This window comes from Acinonyx jubatus, chromosome C1 (genome assembly GCF_027475565.1).
Source record: "Acinonyx jubatus isolate Ajub_Pintada_27869175 chromosome C1, VMU_Ajub_asm_v1.0, whole genome shotgun sequence".
Taxonomy (NCBI): Eukaryota; Metazoa; Chordata; class Mammalia; order Carnivora; family Felidae; genus Acinonyx; species Acinonyx jubatus.
Window position 1 is genome coordinate 145,350,324 of NC_069381.1, and position 19,532 is coordinate 145,369,855.

General features: G+C 40.7%; 1 protein-coding gene across 1 annotated transcript in view; it reads left to right on the forward strand.

The window, feature by feature from the left end:
* The first annotated feature begins 3,453 nt into the window (after nucleotides 1–3,453).
* UPP2 (uridine phosphorylase 2) overlaps nucleotides 3,454–19,532 on the forward strand; it is a 32,546-nt gene continuing 16,467 nt past the window's right edge. The window contains 5 exon segments of the mRNA XM_053203658.1: nucleotides 3,454–4,071; nucleotides 4,758–4,813; nucleotides 14,763–14,897; nucleotides 15,513–15,532; nucleotides 17,826–17,946. Coding sequence (XP_053059633.1) covers nucleotides 3,986–4,071; nucleotides 4,758–4,813; nucleotides 14,763–14,897; nucleotides 15,513–15,532; nucleotides 17,826–17,946 — 418 coding nt within the window. The 5' untranslated portion in view covers nucleotides 3,454–3,985.

Below are 19,532 nucleotides of genomic sequence, written 5' to 3' on the forward strand. Positions count from 1 at the left end.
AAAAAAAATAAACATTTAAAAAATAAAAAGAATAAAAATGGAATGATGAAGATACACTTAATCCTGTGTTTTGACATGGGGAAGGTTAGTATAAGAAGTGTGGTAACTTGTATCTTTTCTGTTTATGCAACGTCAAAGTTTTTGTGGAAGAAATCAGAGAAGCAGGAGCTGTCTTAGTCATAACCGTATCTCTGGTACTTCCTAGACTTCCTGGAGCATCATGTGTGCTCAGTCAATATTTGTTCAATGAATAAATGAAAAAATAAACTGCTTAGCATCTGAGTGGATAACTGAAACATTTTTGAGCTCTTGCAAGCCATTGATGGTACCCTGGGCCAAATAGTGGAGTGGGGTGGGGTGGCAGGAAGATAGGCACTCTTTGTTACCCCATCCTCACCACGAGGGACCCGCTGCAGAAAGAGGGAAGAAAGAAAGGGGTGGATGTGGGGACTTTGCTGTGCATTGCCACCCATCTCCCACAGGCTGTGAGGGTGGCTCTGGGGTTGTGTGTTTGCCTGTGTGTGTAATGGTTTCCCAGACAAGAGTGCTTTGTGCAGCCTTAGGTAAACTGAGAGGACCCAAAGGTGCTTCATGGAGAGACACTCTCAGAGAAGAGACTCTGAGCCCAGGGCAGAAAGGGTTGGTCTGGAAGAAAAGAAAAGAGCACTGAGGCATGGTCTCAAGGAGGCAGACCCGGCCTGGTGGGCCCAAAGGTGGGGGCTGTTTGGTCTAAAATTAGACTGTAAATATGTATATATAAAAATTCACCAACTGCACTGAGAGAAGGGAAGACTATAAGCTACTTTTAAACTTGTGTTCTATTAAGTTTACGGTGTGTGATGAATTAAGAAATATTTTGATAGGCCCTGCAATGTCTTGTGATTAGCAGCACAATTTGACTGTACTCTTTGTTAAAAGAGTCAAGATGCCAATCCCTTAAGTGTAAACTTTTAAAGTATATATTTTATAACTAGGATAACCCTGCTCATCTCTCTTTCCCACTAGAGTATAAATGCCTTTAGGGCAGATGCCATGCATCTCATCTTTGTGTTCTCAGAATTTAGCCCAGGGCCCGGCTTGAGGTGGATGCCCAGTCTTCACGGCAAGGTTCTGGAAGCCCCAATTCCTACCCAGGGCCCTCCCCAGAGTGATACAGACACTGTTTTCGGGGTGTCGGTGTGGTTCTATGTGTACACCATCTCACAGATTAAGCAGCGTATCAAACGGAGAGAGACCCCAATGTCCTCCAGTTGCACACCAGGACTCTGATTTCTTCTCTCCATGTTAAAGGTGTAGTGGCAAAATTAAGCCAGATAGAGAATTGTTATGGAAGCGAGAAGATAAAAATGCTGACACTGTGGAGGAAGATGGTGGGAAATTGAGGGTTTTGTCTGAGGCCAGACACCATGGAGCATGGATCTGGCAGAGAGAAAACAAGCATACTGACCTCAAGGTCGTGCTGAGTCATGGGGCTCTGCCTGGCACACGGCCTTTGTTTGTAAAACAGCCAATGATGGCCTGCACTTACCTTGTGCGGTCTGTGTACATGCTTCTAAAAATGAAAAGTTTATCCACTGCCGTTCAGATAATTGGTCTATTGCAATACAGTTAAAACAATCATCCAGGAACAACCTACCAGAAGAGTAGGATTAGGTCTTGAAAAGATTGAAAACGGGAAAATAATTGAAGACTCTCCAGAAGACAGGAATCGGTACTCTGCTTTCGTAGACTCCACAAAACTATTTAGCATGTCACCCACATGATGACCTCTTGCCCTAATGTCTTGCGACATGTTACACGGGGCCCGTAAATCTTGGCTGGCATTATCTGGCACCATTAGTGATTGAGACCATTGGCTGACAGAATTTGCACTGGAAACAGACTTGTTAATCAGTCTAATTAATTCAAAGGAGTAATTAATTATCTAACACTTTTCTAATTAGCTACCACTTTCACCTGTCAGAGCCAGAGGTAGATGCCAGACTGGAATTCGGTGGTCGGACTCATTATACCCTAAAAATAAATTGAGACATGCAGCATGGAATACCAAACACAAGTGTGGAGGCCTCATGGTGGCAATTGCTGAGGCGCCAAACTGTCAGTGGTGGTTGGAAAGCGCAGCAGGGGGAGCAGTTGGAGGTGGGTCATGAGGTAAGAGACATCTGTATCATTGTAAACTACAAACAGGAGCTACTGTCCCAAGTGACAGAAGCAACACACGTGTTCAGGCTTATTTAGCCTCAAAGCTGTCATCACCCTTACTAGGATCAGGGATTTGTTAATACTTTGGGCAAAGTTACCAATACCTATTTGGTGGTGGCAGTGGCAAGCTTTAGGCTGCTGCATTGGTTCCCTATTCTCTTTCCGTCTCATTCTGTAAGCTTTGTTAGCTGACCAGGATAGACCAAAGGAGGCCAGCATGGAATTTGAGGGGTTTGCCCAGAGTGACTATCACCAGGAAGAGGAGTATCTTCTAACATGGAGATCCCAGGTAAGATATGAACATTTGAGGGCCTCCTGGGTGGCTCAGTCAATTAAGTGTCTGACTCTTGGCTTTGGCTCAGGTCAGGATTTCATGGTTCCTGGGTTCGAGCCCCATGTCAGGCTCTAGGCTGACAGCATAGAGCCTGCTTGAGATTCTCTCTTCCACCATCTCTTTCCCCCTCCCCTGCTCTCTCTCTCTAAATAAATAAATAAACTTAAAAAAAAAGATATGGACATTTGATTATTGGCTGTTATGCACATTCGTAGAGAGAAATCCATGTGTATTATGAAATGCCTTGTATTTGCTGCTCTTTGGGCACTTTGATTGACTTGGAAACCATGAGACTAATGTGGCAAAAAAGGAACAAGATGAAGTTCCTCAAAAGTCTCTTAGACTTTCTGTCCCGAAAGCATAAAGCGAAAAGCAGCAGCAAAGTTGTGAATTCATGGATTTCTTAACAGATACTCTGTTTTCTAAAAATTTTGGACTGTGGTTCATTTTTCTACCTGGATTGGCCTCTGACAGGTAGTTCATTGGATTTTAGCTAGGGTTTAGCTAAATGAAGAGACCCTGGGAAACAGGTTTTGTTTATTTATCAGAACTTCTGTGTGATTTTGAACGGGGAACATTCAGATAAAGGGGTATTCTGAGGTCCTGACTTTGGATGTTTTCCTCACTTCTGATCACAAAGAGTAAGAACAAGTTGGTGAGGGATGGGATAGGGTAAGAAAACGGAATGTTTGGAAACTGGAAGTTCTCACGTGCACTGGACACATTTTTGACACAACCTGGTGGAGTTGTTATGGAAATCAATGGAGGACTGACATCCATGTACTATTATCTCAAAATAAATAAGTCAGTGTGCTCCACCAGACCCATGCTGGACTAAGGCCAGATGTGAGAGAAAGGCTCACTGGTCAACAGTTAATAAGCTAACCGATCTGGTCAAAGAGACAGGATGCCACAGCTTCAAAAGAAGTCTGTCTTCTAGGGGGAATGCTATTCTGAGAGCTGGGTTGGAGTATAAAAGGCCATGTCAGGGAGGATATTTTTGAATTGATAAGGGACTTTAGAATGCTCAGGGAAAAGTTCCATTAAGCAATTTTAGAAGAAAACATAGGTTTTAAAGGAGAGTGTCATTCTAACTTGGAGCTGAACCACTATGATTTGATCTTTAATTTAATAACAACTCACAATATTTTTCTTAACATTGCAATTTAATTTAATAGCATATTTAATAGCAAATTGCAATTCTTTTTCTTAAAAAAATTTTTAACATTTATTTATTTTTGAGAGACAGATCATGAGCGGGAGAGGGGCAGAGAAAGAGGGAGACACAGAATCCAAAGCAGGCTCCAGGCTACGAGCTGTCAGCACAGAGCTCAACGTGGGGCTTGAACCCATGAACCTTGAGATCATGACCTGAGCCGAAGTTGGACACCCAATTGACTGAGCCACCCAGACACCCCTGCAATTCTTTTTCTTAACATCAAGTTAAGAATGACTATCCATATAGTAAAAAGTATGGCTTCAAATTTACCTGCTTCCAATAAATCCACAAAATCTGACAGGAATACATATGTTGGGTGAGTAATTTTGATTGTTTATTTATTCTGATGAGATGGATGTTCTTTGGATTTTATATTAAATGTTCATAAGACGAACCTCTACAGTTATGTAAATTTCTTTAGTTTAGAGACAATACATTGGAATGTAGCTTATAATACAAAACAAAATAAAAACAATGCACATTTTCTTTCCAATGGAATTTTCATCCTTTGGTTCTGGGGTTTGGCTCATCTAAGAAAGTGGGGGAGTGTATCAGTTATGTCTCAATAAAAAAAAGTGAGGCAAAAAAATGTCACAAAAAACATGAGTGAACAAAATCAAAGTTCAGCCTGCATGAGTGAACAAAATCAAAGTTCAGCCTGGGATTCAGCCTTTAATTCCAGGATCACGGGCTGTATCTAAAAAATAATTAAAGGAGGCTCCTAGTGCCTAAGGGAGATTTAACTGTGTTGCAGCCTATTATGAAGTGATTTCATGTGCTTTGTGACGGACCTTACATAGAATTCACTTCTAAAATACTGTGTATGTTATTCATTTCAGGAGTAGACATAAATCTGCCAAAGCAGTCGGGAAATTTAGCTCCAATTCTTGCCCCAGGTTCGCAGAACATAATAGAGCATTAATAATCTTCATGAGGTTTAAGGAATTCCTGCGAGTTCCCTATGATTCACTAAGAGTTGTGTGAATGAAATGTCTTGCTTAGAGCCTTTATCATATCAGCATTTCAGAAGGTGCTCCTCTTACCCATCCCAAACAGAGGTAACCTCCTACATGTTTATTTCTCTAGGAAGTTCAAGGAGAGGAAAAGGAAAAATTATGAAGATGAAGGTCAGAATAAAATGAAAGACTTCTCAGCCAGCACTTTCCTTTGGTTACTGATATATAATACTAACCATTCTGTGTAACTTCTCACGGTTTGCTAAAGACTTTATTCCTAACTTTGGGCAACTTTGGCCCATGTTTTAGAAAAAGAAAATACCAAACAAGGTTGAAGAAGACATGGTAAAAGCAATTCTATTTAGTGAAAAATATATATCTTGGGAAGATCAAAGTAATGCAATTGCCAGATTCATACTGGATTGAATTTGGTTTGATGCCCAAATTAGTCTTTCCTTTGGTCCCTGATAGAGTGATCATCTTAGAAGTGCTTCTTATCAAGGGGATAAAAACTTTCTGTGGACAAGCTCTCCAATTTTTTGACAAAGGGGTCATCAGACGTTGGGAGCAGACATCAAGGAAAACTAAAGAATATCCCCCTTATGAATTGATAGGAGTATTATAATTCATACAAGAGAATAAAATTGCTGGTTTGAGAATTTCTTCTTGAAGATAGGAAAAATGACTAGATCAGTGATTTTAAAAATGCCAAGGCCCAGATCTCCTTGACCAACTGAATTAGAATTTCTAGGGGTGGGGGCCAAGGTATCAATACCTTTTAAAGCACCCCAGGTTGTTATGATTTTGAAATGTTGTTAGAGTTTAGAATCACTGAAGTAGATGAACGGCATGCTTTTGCAGAATAATGATTCATAGATTCCACTGGGAAATCTCCAGATAGTGAAAGCAGTTTTGCAGAGTAAAACAGAAAGGATAAGAGAAGTTGGAGGAGAAAGTGGATGGCAGTATTTCTCCAACTTTAATGTGCACATGAGTGGCATAAGAGTTAGTTAAAACCAAATTTTGATTCAGTGGGTGTAGAGTGGGGACTGAGATTCTACATTTCTAACAAACTTCCCAGGCAATGCTGCTGGGGTGCTGCTTCCCTGACCACATTTTGTCTAACAGGGAACTATGGGTAAATGCCCTCTTGCCCCTCACCAAGAGAAGAAAGGAGGTGTCCTTTTGCCTTAAGGTTTTGAGGCTTATTCTGAAGAAGGAGAGTGTATTAACATCATGGAATGCTTTATTTTTGAAACCAGCTATGATCCACTAACTAATTAAGAATCTGTTACTCTAAATGTTTTTGAGGAGGAAGTTAATAGTACTTCTGTTCCACTTCCTGAACAGTTAAATTTAATTCAACAAATAGAATTTAAGCCTTAGGGATTAAAAAAAGATATATGAGACAGCTTGCATGAAGGAATTCACAATCTTTCTGGGGAAACAGAAAATTAACATGTGAAATGCTAAATCAATGCTCTAGGAGCACAGTGTGGGGAATCCATATTGACCAGGGAGGAAAGACGCTTGGAAAAGCCTTCATGGAGGAGGTGATATTTGACTATGAAGTTGAAGAATGAGTAGGATTCCAATTCATGAAAAATGGGGGGGGGGGAGGGGAAGGATGCTTCAGAACAAAGAACCAAAGCAGGGGTTCCTAACTTTGGCTGCACATCAGACCATCTGGGAAGCTTTAAAAAGTACTTTCAGCATCTAAATTAATTGGAGCCCGAGAACCAGTGTTTTTTGAAAAGCTTCCTGGTGATTTTAATGTGCAATTAGGTTGAGGATCACTGGAGATGTATAAAGACACAAAGTTTTTGTTAAGATTTTTTGAGGTATTTGGAAGGAAGTGGGAGAAATGTAGAGCAAAGAAGTCCCAGATGGTTCTTGGCAAAGATGGCTTGACCCACTGTGGTGTGGGGAGGAAAACTTATCACTAATAATTAAAGTAGTATATAATTATTACTGAAATAACCGAAGGCTGTGGATGATGTGCTTCATAAATATGAATTAGATTGAATTAAGGTCATTCCTATAGTAGCAGTTAGTCTTGCATTCCGTGTCATGTATTATTATACCGAGAGATAGGAAGTGCTGGTGGCCCAGTTAGGACTCCTGTGACGGAGGCCTGGGGCAGTGGCCACCGGGGAGGAAAGGGGATAGATTCAGTATAGTTGATGGAGTGAGTCCTCAATGTCAGTGTTACTCCCAGTGTGGTTCTTGGACCAGCAAAATCTGCATGAATGAGGAACGTTATTAAAAATGCAAACTCTGGGGGCACCTGGGTGGCTCAATTGGTTAAGCGTCCAACTCTTGATTTCAGCTCAGGTCATGATCTCGTGGTTGTGAGATCAAGCCCCAGTTGGGGCTCCATGCTAGCTAGGAGCCTGCTTGGGATTCTCTCTCTTCCTCTCTCTGCCCCTCTCCTGCTCACATGTGGATTTACACACATACTCTCCCTCCCTCTCTCTCTCTATCTCAAAATAAAGAAATAAACATTAAAAAAAAGAAGAAATGCAAATTCTGATACATACATCCCCAACCTGTTGAATAAGAATTTCTGGAAAATGAGCCCATGAAGAGTCCAGTGATTGTTATGTTAGCTAAACTTTGAGGAGCACTGGTCTACAGAGCTGAAAGAGGCTACAGGACTCGTAGACTACATGCCCACATAGCCTCAGACCCAGACATACACAAAACCCATCGAAAGTCAAGAAGGAGACAAAGAAGTGTGTGAGATGGAGAGATAGTAGTGAGAAAGGCCCTCTCTACAGGGCATATGGGAGGATTACCATAGGAACATAAGGCTGCTGGTTCAGGATGCAGTGCTCATGTGACATAGGAAGGGACAGGTGGAGTGACAGCCATGGCATTGCTAGGATGGATGGTGTGGCCAGGGTATGCTGGGACGTCACACCCAGGATGATGAGTGGGAGTGAACAGGCACCTACTGAATCACATTGGTGATGGGGTGAGGGGCTGGCACCATGAATGGCTGCAAGGTCTTCTGACTCTAGTGCTTTCTTTCTGGCAAGCCATCTTCCTTTGGTTCCTTAGTAATTTCTCCACATTCTCTCCTGGGAATCTGGTGGAGGAATGCTGCTGGACAAATAGTTTCCACACAAAAATGTCTGCCTTCTTCTCTTACTTCTGTTTTTCGGTTTCACTTACCTTATTACAATAATTCTGTATTATTCTGTCACACGTTTGCTAAAATTTGGATGTCTCACTCCCCCTTCTCTAAGCTCTTTAGCCTCATGTCTTCTCCTTCATGCTTTTTTTTGAGCATTCCTTTTCTTGAGAAGCTCTAAGTCCTGTTTCTACAGAACTACATGCCCATTCATTCTTTCTTTGTGCCTATTATAACCAAATTCAGTCTCTCGGGTTCCTACTCAGCTCTGTGCTTTCAGTCCATCATCCATTTCACTTATTTCTCACTAAAATCTCCTAAAGTGACAAAGGTCACATTTGTCAACTATGTTGACAGAACTAAAAACCTCTTATTGATCAGGTGGGCTAACGCTGTTTAAAATATCAGTGGCTTCTTGCTCAATCTAAAACAGTGGTGAAGTAAAGAGAGGTGTCTACTATTCAGCCATTCAGAGATCTAGAGCCTTCCATCTCCTGCATTGAGCCAGAAGGCAAGGGATTGAGTGAGATACTGGTTTTTATGAGTCACGCCGAGAAGTAAGTGTGTCACTTCCACCCAAATTCCACTTGCCAGAACTCAGTCAGATGACCTCACCTCACTGCAGGGAAGTTGGGAATACGTTCTACAATGCTTTCAAGAGGGAGAAGAATTGGGGTCTGATGAACACGCTGCATTCTTTGCCACACCCTACTTTTTCACGTCAGTCTCTCTAAAGCTGGTGTCTTTCAGACTCTCAATGTTGGGAGGTGTAATAATGAGGGCTAGTTATTCTCTGTTCACTGTATATCAAGTGGGTCACAAACATTATCTCTGGCTTTCGGGCAATCTTGCAAAGCAGTTGTTATTTTCACTATACCCATTTTATAGATGAGGAAACTAAAGAACAAAGATAAAGTAACTTACCCAAGAACCCAGGCAGTCTGAGTCCAAGCCCAGTAGCTTATGTTTTACAGTCCCCATGCAGAGAAAGAAAATGGCCACTATGGCCAGACAGAACTGGAGAAATTACTGTTCTGTAATTTACTGGTTGTATAATATTGCACGAGTTTTCCAACTTCTGTGAGCTTTGGCTTCTGCATTTGTAAACTGAATGATTAGTATTGCCTCATAGAGTGGATATAAGATTAGAACACAACCCACCAGCAACACTTGGGAATGTAGAGGTAAAACTATTTCTAAATTTAGGAAAAACAATGGAGTTTTCTCTGTCACTGTTTCTTCTTATTTTACCAACATAACATTTATACCTTTGGCTAGAGAAATATCAGAGGTCCTAACAGGAACCCAAGCTATGTTCCTAATCTGAAGCCAGTTAGAATGTGCAATCGTTTCCACTGCAACGAGACATAAAGGTTCCCAAACTAAACTGAATACAAACATGATTATTTGGCTGCTCTGGTCCCTAGAGATAAATACAATTTTGTTGACAATACTGTTGGGTGTTCAGAATTCATTATGATTCAGTTCACTCTTTAACATCTACACTCATAGCTGAACCTCACTAATTTTCATTCTATTAAATTATAAAATAACAAAACAATACTATCTTATTCTGCTTCTTGAATGTAACTTACCTAATATTTCATATTATTAAGATTTGTGTTATTTCATAAGAAATATTCTGAGAAAATTGTTTGTGAAATACTGTTAGGAAAATTGTGCTTCTGTATTATTTTAACTTATATATATTTTTTAATTATAAAAGCAACTCATGTTCATTATTTATAATCAAAGAAATAAAAAAAAACACTCCTTCCACCTAGGGGAGCCTGGGTGGCTCAGTGGGTGAAGTGTCTGACTCTTGGTTTTGGCTCAGGTCATGATCTCAGGGTTTGTGAGATCGAGCCCCCTAATTGGGCTCTGTACTGACATGTGGAGCCTGCCTGGGATTCTTTCTCTCCCCCTCTTTCTCTGCCCCTCCCCCACTCATTCTCTGTCTCTGTCTCTTTCTCTCTCTCTCTCTCACACACACACATACACACACTAATTAAACTTTAAAAAACTCCTATCTGAACACAAACACCATCAACTTATTTGCTTTTCCTCCAATCCTTTTTAATAAGTAGGTTTTAAAAGAGTCAGAAATTTTTTCCGTCTGCATTCTGCATTTTTTTACTTAACTTTATGTCATTAGCATTTTCCCATATTATGACATTTTCTTTGAAACACATTGCATACGGATATCAAGTGGTTGTGCCCTACATTCTATAGTCTATTGATGACTTTTATATGGAAGTATTTTCTATTATAAACAGCACTCAAATGGACATTTTTGTACCTAAAGATTTTTCACATTTGCTTGGGATGATTCACAGAAATGGTCAAGGGAATAAACTTTTTAAATTTTTTAAAGAACTTTTGTTTTCTAAAAAGTTCACCCCTATTCATAATCCTACCAGTGGAGAGTTGTACAGTTTTCTTTTTTTCTTTCCTCTTATTGTTTTTATTTATTTTTTTGTTTATTGAAGTCTAAGTGACACACATTGTTACATTGGTTTTAAATGTACAACATAGTGATTGGATAAAGCTATAGATTACATTGTGTTCACACATGAGAGAATTCTGTGAGAACCATCTGCAAGAATTGAGCAGTTTTTATCTGACTTTTATTTTCTTAGCAACTACAGGAGCAAAAGTAAAAGCTCTTACATTCATCATCTTTCTAAATCTTCACATTAGCTCTTTTAGGTGGGGTTAGCAGATATTAATTTCCTCCGTAAAACAAGGCAATTGAGTTCTGGAAGTCCAAAGGAGTTAAATAAGTTACACCACATAGTGGTAGAGCAAGGACTTGGACCAAGTTCCTCCAAGTCCCATTCCTGGTCTCCTTGACCACTGCACTAGATGTGCTCTGTGAGTCATAGTAACTGAGAATAGTCCATTACCTGGGAGGGGCATTGAGAAAGGGAGGAAGAAGAAGAAGAAGTTAGCTAGAGAAAGAAAAAGAAGAAAAGAAGATGGAGGAGGAGGAAGGAAGGAAGGAAGGAAGGAAGGAAGGAAGGAAGGAAGGAAGGAAGGACGGACATTTGTGATATTCATTAATTGTAGGTGCTAAGTTGCTTCCTCCCCTTCCAGCTCTCTGAGAGCATCTGTAACAGTCATAATGCAACTGGTAAGTAAAAAAGCTGGGATTAAACCTTAAGTTTCTCTGATGGAAAAAGTAGTGGCTCTTTCTCTATTTGAAAGAAAAAAGTACTACACTTTTATTCTGTTAGTTTCTGGGAAACCACTGGGATGGAAAGCTTTGTCTTAGACATGAAAATTACAGGACTCACACATATCTCTCTCTCTCTCTCACTCTCTCTTTCACACACACACACACACACACACACACACACACACACACACACAGTTGTCTCATCTTTGTTACAATCCCAGGAATCAGGACTTTACCTTTCTACCTGAATAGATTTTCATTCGCACTTATTCTTACACTCTGTCATAGCCACTATCCAAACTTATAAACTCACCATCCACTTGGTTATGGACATCTTCAGTAGATTCTCTTTTGGATAAAACAAAAACAAAAACAAAAATAAAAACATGTTCTGATTTAGAACCTGTTGTTTCCACCAGAGAGTTAACTCTTATTATTGGACCATTTTGATGGATAGGAGGCAAAAGTGTGTGTGTGTGTGTGTGTGTGTGTGTGTGTGTGTGTGTGTAGACTGGGGAGCAGGTAGTGTAATTCCAAATGATCAGAACTGGCTGTTTAACCTATAGCAGGATTCTTGAGACGCAGTAGGTAAAGTCCGTTCTGCATATACAGATGCTTTTCTTGGAAACTTGCCTTCTTCCAGCCACATTTTTATCTTTGAATGAGAACATGCTAGGTTCAATCTCTTGACTCCCTTAAATCCCAGGGCAGTAATTCTAGCTAAGAAGAGAGGATAAAATCCATCAGTACCTAAAACTCAGCCTTGTCTTTATAGAAATGATAAGGATTATTAATAGCATTATCTTCAAAGGAAAGGAGAACTCTGGGTGTGTAAAATTTAAATCTTAAAGATTCTGATAACCATTCTTATTTCCTTCATTTCCTTGCTTGCTAGATTTTAAAAGGGTTTGCTAGCTGCTGCTGAAAAATATCAGTTGCTTAACACAACCTAAGTTTTTTTTTTTTTCTCACTCACATTGAGTATAAAGTGAATATTCATGGTGACTTTCCTCCAACTGGTGATTCAGGGACCCAGGTTCCTTCTATCTTGTTGTTCATTCACCTTCAAAGAGTAGCTTATGAAGTTTCCCTGGGTGTCTACACCCTTCCAGGAGACAGAAGAAGGCAATCTATTGGAGCACCAATGAGAGATTTCTATGGGTTGGGACTAGAAGTGGCATCCATCAAATTTGTTCACATTCTAGTTGCTGGAATCCAGGCATATGGCCTCAGCTAACTGGAAAGGAGGCTAGGAAGTTGAACTGTGTGTCTGGAAAGAAGGGAAACAGCTTTGGTGAACAGCTAATCAGTCTTTATCAAACTGACTAGAAATAGGACCAGATTAATATAACATGGACAACATGGCAAAGTTAAGTCTTTTAAGACACTGGGTATATTTGAAAGTGAATTCATTCTGGCAGTCGTTAGGCAAAGTCCATAACATATTTTTGTAATTCTTCAGGCTCCTTTCCAATGCATTTCTATCTTCTTTGATAAAACCAGGAAAAATGATAATTTTGTTTGGGGCATAAATCACAGAAAATGTCACTTAAGGTCAATGTTGGTTGGTGGTCTTCAGCCATATTTTACTTCTCATTAAAGCAGCCAGACCAAAAATTGTGTCTAGAGGTGATATTTTGTAAGTCTCAGTTAGGAGTAAGTCTTCAAGAATGAAAATGTTTCAGTCTACACATATATCTTTGTGTCTCCAGAAACATTCAGAAATTCCTGTTGATTACAGCAATATCTACAGTTCAAAGAAGAATTGAAACCACAAGTTATTCTAACATCTGTTTTGGTTTTATGGTCAATCTGAATAGTTGTAATTTACGTTCACTGACACCACACAATGAGGTTATTTTCAAACTACTGTATTTTGTAAAAAGAAAACAACAAAAATGGCCTCTTTGTACTTACATGTTGAGCCAAGTCTCAACTATCCATACCAACAGAGGGAAAAAAATCTCACGAATTATCAATAATAATTTAAGAACTCACCTTAGACCACAGCCTTCCCTCTTTGCTAACTAGCCTTTATGGCTAACTTTCATTGCAGTTCATTACCAACCACAGGCCCATTGGAGAAACCCATGAAAGGGCACAGAAAAGACAATAATGATAGTAAAAGAGAAGCAGAGGGCCTGGATAAAAGGATAATTACATCCCAAAACTGAAAAATTAGTCTGGCACAGGAATTATTGTTAAATGGAAACATAATGCATCATGTAATCAGACCACCCAATAGTCCCAGTAAGTCATCTGTGAGTGGGGACGCCTACACTATAACCTCTGTTAGGTATTTCCTTGAAGGCCGGACAGATAGTCTTCATTGCTAGGAAGAACCTCTCCAACAATCCTTCTGATCCTGTGCCTAATGCTGCCCACATCGGTTAGGCACCACCAACTGCCTTTTCCTTACTGGATTTGAACCAGCTTCATTTGTACTAAGTTCTGCAAATACAGAAACAATAAGCAAGCTTAAAAGCAAGGCCAGAAAATTGCTACGTGATGTGAAAAAGAGGAAGCAGCTGCCATTTGTTGAACACTCAGAAGTTACCTGGCTTTGTGCAATGTCCTCTGCCATAGTCTATCCCATTTTGTCTCTACCAAACCCCCCCGACGTGCTCTGCATTTTTCTATTTTGGAGACGATGATCCGAAGCACGTAGAGATTATGTGTGTAACACTAAGCAAGTCGCTTAATCACTGACAGGGTTGGGGTGCAAAGCCAGGTTTATGTAATCTCAAAGGGCAGGCGCTTAAACACTACATTTGTTACCTATCTCTCTGACATGGACCTTCTTCAGCTTCTGGGGACGCTTTGGCTTAGCTTAGATTTCCGAATGGCTTTGCTCCTGGAGCCCTTCTACGGTCTGTGCTTCCTTGGGTCTAGGACATCTGCTGTTGCTCATCTACTCCGCTGCTGACCCCCAGTGATCACCAGGCCACTGCTCACCCTTGCTGTTAGGCTGCTCCCATTCTGCCTTAGACCTCCACCTCACTCACCCCTGAGGCTGGTGCACCCCTAATGGGCCGTTGTACAAGTCACTATAACACAATTGTGTTACCACATTTTCTTCGAGTGGACCCCCTTGACTGCAACATTTGTTATCATTTCAGAGATGTTAAAATGTGAACAAAACAAAAACAAGTCACTGGAATTGGTGAAATAGCATAGTGACATTTCCAGTCTACAATGAATGATAAGGCTTATTACACGAGGATTTCTTCTGACTGAGAAGCTGGAAAGGCTTGATGTGATTGTTTAAAGCTTTAAGTTAACATAGCATATTTTACGATAAAAACTAATGTTTGGGAATATGGAATGGGAAGACATATCTAAAAGTCACAGTTCTTTTTTTTTTTTCTCATGTTACTTATATTCCATATAGCCTGCTAATACCCTGAAACAAGCTGTCTGTATCAACTCAAGATGCGGGATGATGTTCACTGTAAACAAAAACACCAGGAAACACCTCCTTGAACAAAATCAACACTTACTTTGATTTTGTGATTATCTTTTTCCTTTACTAATTAAGTACCATCAAAGTTTTCGTCTGGTTGCCTTATTTACAGGTTAATGATGCAAATTAGCTAACTCATAAATGTAACCCATTATGTCTATACGTACTCTCATGTAAATTACTGAAAAAATAAAATAAAAATATTAAAGTTGAAAGCTGACCCTTGTTTCCTACATCAGTTATAAGGCAGGTAATTATTTATTTTTATTAACAGTTTGCGTTGGTGGGAGCCCCAACACAATGAAAGAGTTTGCACTCCTTATGCGCAAGGAGCTCGACTTGGAGGAGAGTGGAGAGGACAGAAAGAACGTCTGAGCCGGGACAGACAGATCTTGCAGGGACAGAACTTGTCTCATGCCCTCCATCAGTCTACGTACTCAATAGTTGCCCTTGAGGTACTCATCATAAGCTAGCAGAAAAAAAGGTGGGAAATTCTGAATACAGGAGTTCTTTCTCCTTACCTGCTTTGCATTTTCACACAATTAAATTAAGTGCCCAGGTGTGACATTCATTGTTGGAAAAAGTCCTAGGGGCAGAACACAGCATTCCTTGTCACTTTACTTTATTAGCTACCACTTAGCTATTCAAGTTAGGGGGGAAGAACACCCTCAAAGCACACCTCCTCTCTTTAATTTATAACTGATTAAGCCACCAGCACTTTTCTCTCTATCCCTGAGCTAGCTTTGGGAATATTGAGCTTTTCGTACACAGGGGCCAATTTTCAGGATTGTCAAAGTGTGCTGTTTAACATTATAATAAGCTCGCTGGAAAAGCTGCTAATGCATTTTCACAAGCTCTTGTGAATTGCTCTCCGTATTGGGAATATGTTAACAGCTCCCGACACACAGTGTCCTAACACAAAATGAAAGCAGAACGATTTGCAATTTAAGGAAACACAGACCACTTCCCTCTTCAACTCAGGGCACCATATGCATAAAGGGAGTAGATATACGTGAACACCCAGCTCGCCTTTTAAGTGCGTCTGTCTGCCACAGGCCTGTGGTCTGAAACCACGGCTCTATGTCTGTCACGTGTCTGGACACTGCGGCCCTCCTAAGGGGCACCGCCAGGCATGCCAGAGTAGAGGGGAAGAGTCCACTGCAGACGTGTGACAAGTCTAAGGAGCTGAATTACCCGTGGCCCCTGCACCAGGGAATAGCCTTCGTCCATCAGTCACTCAATAGCACCTGGCGATGGAAGGACAGATGAGCCATCTTGGCTGGAAGCCTGGAGTAAAGAAGGGAAAATTAGGCAATGCCAATTGGGGCAGCCAAGTTGATCTCCCCTCTGGGCCATGAATGCCTCAGAACTGCTTTGGGGACTCAAACGGGGGAATCCATTCATTTAATCATTTGTTCATTTAACTATTATAGGAGATCTACATTAGAAGGAAGATGAATATTCTCTGATCCTGGCAATTTTTTTTTACTCATCTTTGCCTGACTTTTAGACTACAACTGTTTTTCCTTTTTTGCACGGTAAATGAGTAAGGACAAAAAAGTAATTGTTTATATAAATGTGAAACTATCATAAACAAGCAGTAAAACTTCAGAGCAAGAAAAACTGCACTAGACTGATCCTGCTGTCCTGTCTGAGAAAAAGATCTGAAATGTGTGTCATGTTCAGGAGTCTGCCAATTAAAAGTGGCCTTTACTAAGGCAGACAGAGGATTTCCAGTTGGGACAACTTCTTTAAAAAGTCCTTCTCCCCAGCACCTGCTGAGGATGTGTGTGTGTGTGTAAGAGAGTGGGGGAGAGAGAGACTTTTTCAGGAACACATAAGCCCATTTGTCATTTTATTACCATGTTGCATAATAAGTGATAATCATAAACCTATCAAATATCTGATTTAGAAGGAACCTAATAGATGAAATAATAGTTCATTCTCTTAATTTATGGTTGAGGAAAATGAGATTTAGAGAGTCTACTCATTAGTGGCAGAGACAGTGCCAAAGCCCAGACTTGTTAATCTTGGACATACAAATTAATACAGATTTGATTCATGTCTCTAGGAGGCTTACAATGCATTTGGAAGTCAGGACATGTTCTTTGGGAACCAAAAATGGTGAACCCAGAGATTCAAACGTTCCACAGCTTAATATTCTTTTTTTAAGTTTATTTATGTATTTTGAGAGGTGGCAGGGGAAGGGACAGAGAGAGAGCAAGAGACAATCCCAAGCAGGATCCAAGCTGTCAGCGCAGAGCCCAGTGCAGGGCTCGATCGCACAAACTAAGAGACCATGACCTGAGCCAAAATCAAGAGATGGACACTTAACCAACTGAGCCACCCAGGTGCCCCATTAGTTTAATATCCTTGATGGTGACAGTGAGGGAACTCAGGTGAGAACATCATGGTCACGGTTGCAATTAGTGGCAGGCATCACCTAATTGCCAAGATACCCCTGGTGCTGTTCCACATACAAAGTCTTTGTGCTCAAATGGTGAATACATTGAAGAACACATTTGACTCCCTAATGTTTATGTTAGAAATGAAATCACCACCAATTCAAAACTCAGCTCCAGCTACTACAAATTTCAATACAGACAATCTTGCTGGAGAGTTATTAGAACATATTGTAACCACCAGGAGTCGCTAAATCCTCTAACCTATGTTGACCCCCTATTCTGGTGATGTGGATTTTGTTGTAGCAAATGCTAAGGAAAATAAGGGTTATGATGGAAATAGGCGTTGTGGTCATGAGGTATAGCAATGTAGCCTTGCCTATGCTCCGAATTGTCAGGTATGGATGCAGACCACACCTCTACCCTCATACCTTTCAGAGCTCACACAGAATTAGCAGCAAATGAACAAGGCCACATGAGAGCAATGAAATGGATTTACTATTTCACTTAGTACAGTAGAAGAGGACTAATAACATGGCAGCCAAATTTATATTTCCTGAGAATCAAGTCAATCTTGCAAAAAGCTCTTTTTCAAAAGCTCACTATAAAGAACCCAGTAGGGAGATGAGAAACGGCCATGCTCTGACACACGAGTACACCATGCTATCCCCACCTTCTGCTCTTGACAATGAGGGCTGAACTCTGTGTAACTGGCAGGGAGATGTCTCTGTCTGATCCTCACAGATGGACACATCTATCAGCATGTCAGGTAGGCATCAGTTAGAGCTGACTTACGTTTTCCTCAGCTTTGGCAAAGTCATAATGATTATGTAAATTTATCTGAGGGCTGTTAACTTGTAATGAAGTAAGAAAATATGTCCTGTGCATGTACCAGTTTGCAAGATGTATAATGACTTTCTCTTTTCTCTCAACAGCATGGCATTGGCATTCCCTCCATTTTTATTATGCGTATGCTTCACGAACTCATCAAATTACTGCACCATGCCCGGTGCTGTGATGTTACTGTTATCAGAACTGGTACATTAGGGAGAATAGGTGAGATGGGTTGGTTTCTACTATGAAATCCAAGTGACTGTTCCATACAGGGTGGCTGCCAAAATACAGCAACATACTTACAGACCAGCAGAGACCCAGGTGGGCTAGAAGGTGTCAGGAGGCTGGCCTTGAGGAGATTTATAAAAATTTAAATTTAAAGAAAATTAAAGAAATCTAAAGAAGTATTTCTTTTTTATCTTCCTTTTTTTTTTCTCCATGGAAACCTGGCATGAGAGATCACACTGCCTATTGCCCAGATGGACTTAGGTATTCTTAAAGGGAAGACGGGAAGAATTGCTAGGGAATATGGATGAGGATAAGTATAAGTTTTGAGGCTGAGGAATCTTATAAGTGACAGAAATACGTGCTTGCAAGGAAAAATTAATCACTAAGGTTTGCCTTGTCTGTCAGCTAAGTAAGCAGACTTCATACCTCCAGGGGAACACTTTGTTTTAGCTCCTATCAGTGACTACACCCCTTTTCTTGGCTGGATCTTTTCCTCATCAACACACCAGAAAAGATCAGGCTGGGCTTTTAGAGAAGGGCCAGGTGATGCTTCCTACTGTTTTCCCAGAGCCTCCCCTCCGCCCTTCCTCCTCCACTGGTCAGGTGGCTGGCTGGTCAGGGGCCATGCATGTGCTTCTGCAGTGAGGAAACCTCCTTCTTTTTAAATCTTTTCTCCAGGAGCAGACCTTGTGAGGAGGTGATTTTACTATGTGCCCAAATGCAGATATAGACAGGGCATCGTAACTGAAAAGGTTTGGTTGACAGAATGGCAGGACTGCACGGAGATTATAAAAAGGGTTGTGATTTTGCTCACAGAATGACACAGTTTTGGGATAAATTTCAACCTTATAAAACTTCAGACAAAGAACTAGAGGAGTGACTTGTCCAGTATCACAGAGCCACAAGTGACTGAGCCATGCCTCACTAGAAATAGACACGTTCAAAAAGATCATGCCCTTTCCATAGCTGTGTACAGGGTAAGGTCCAGCCATGGCCCTCACAGGTGGCATAAAGAAAAACATCCGTGGACGCCCATCTAGAAACAGAAGGAGAATATTAGCAATCATTGTTAAATGAGGTATCCTTCTAGATTGTTGTTTATCCATTGTTACCCCCAAATAAGTAGTAGATAACAGTGCATTCGGTAATGAAATGGATAGTACTGTTATTAAGATTGCTTATAATTTGGGGGTGTGGGATACAAGGATCTGTCTGCATAGCCCATGCCAGTGCAATGTACCATCCTTGCTGCTGCGGCTGCCACTGGATATGAACAAGTGTCCAGTATGCACAAGGCACTCTGCTGCCTATCCAACTCATGGTCATGAATTCTAGGTCTTTTGCTTTATGGCAACAAGATACATCCAGCCCACAGGCTATACCCGTATCACAGCGGAGGTCTACAAATGGTGGGAAATAAAACCACTGGGCTGTTGTAGATACCTTCATGTTGAAGTTTTACCCTCATTAAGAACTCTTAGCTTATTGCTAGGATGTGAATGTTTGTTTTGTTTTAAGCAGCATTGAATTCAGAGACGAAGGAAGTAAAGCTAATTCCTCTGCTGCTGTTCCCACTCCTT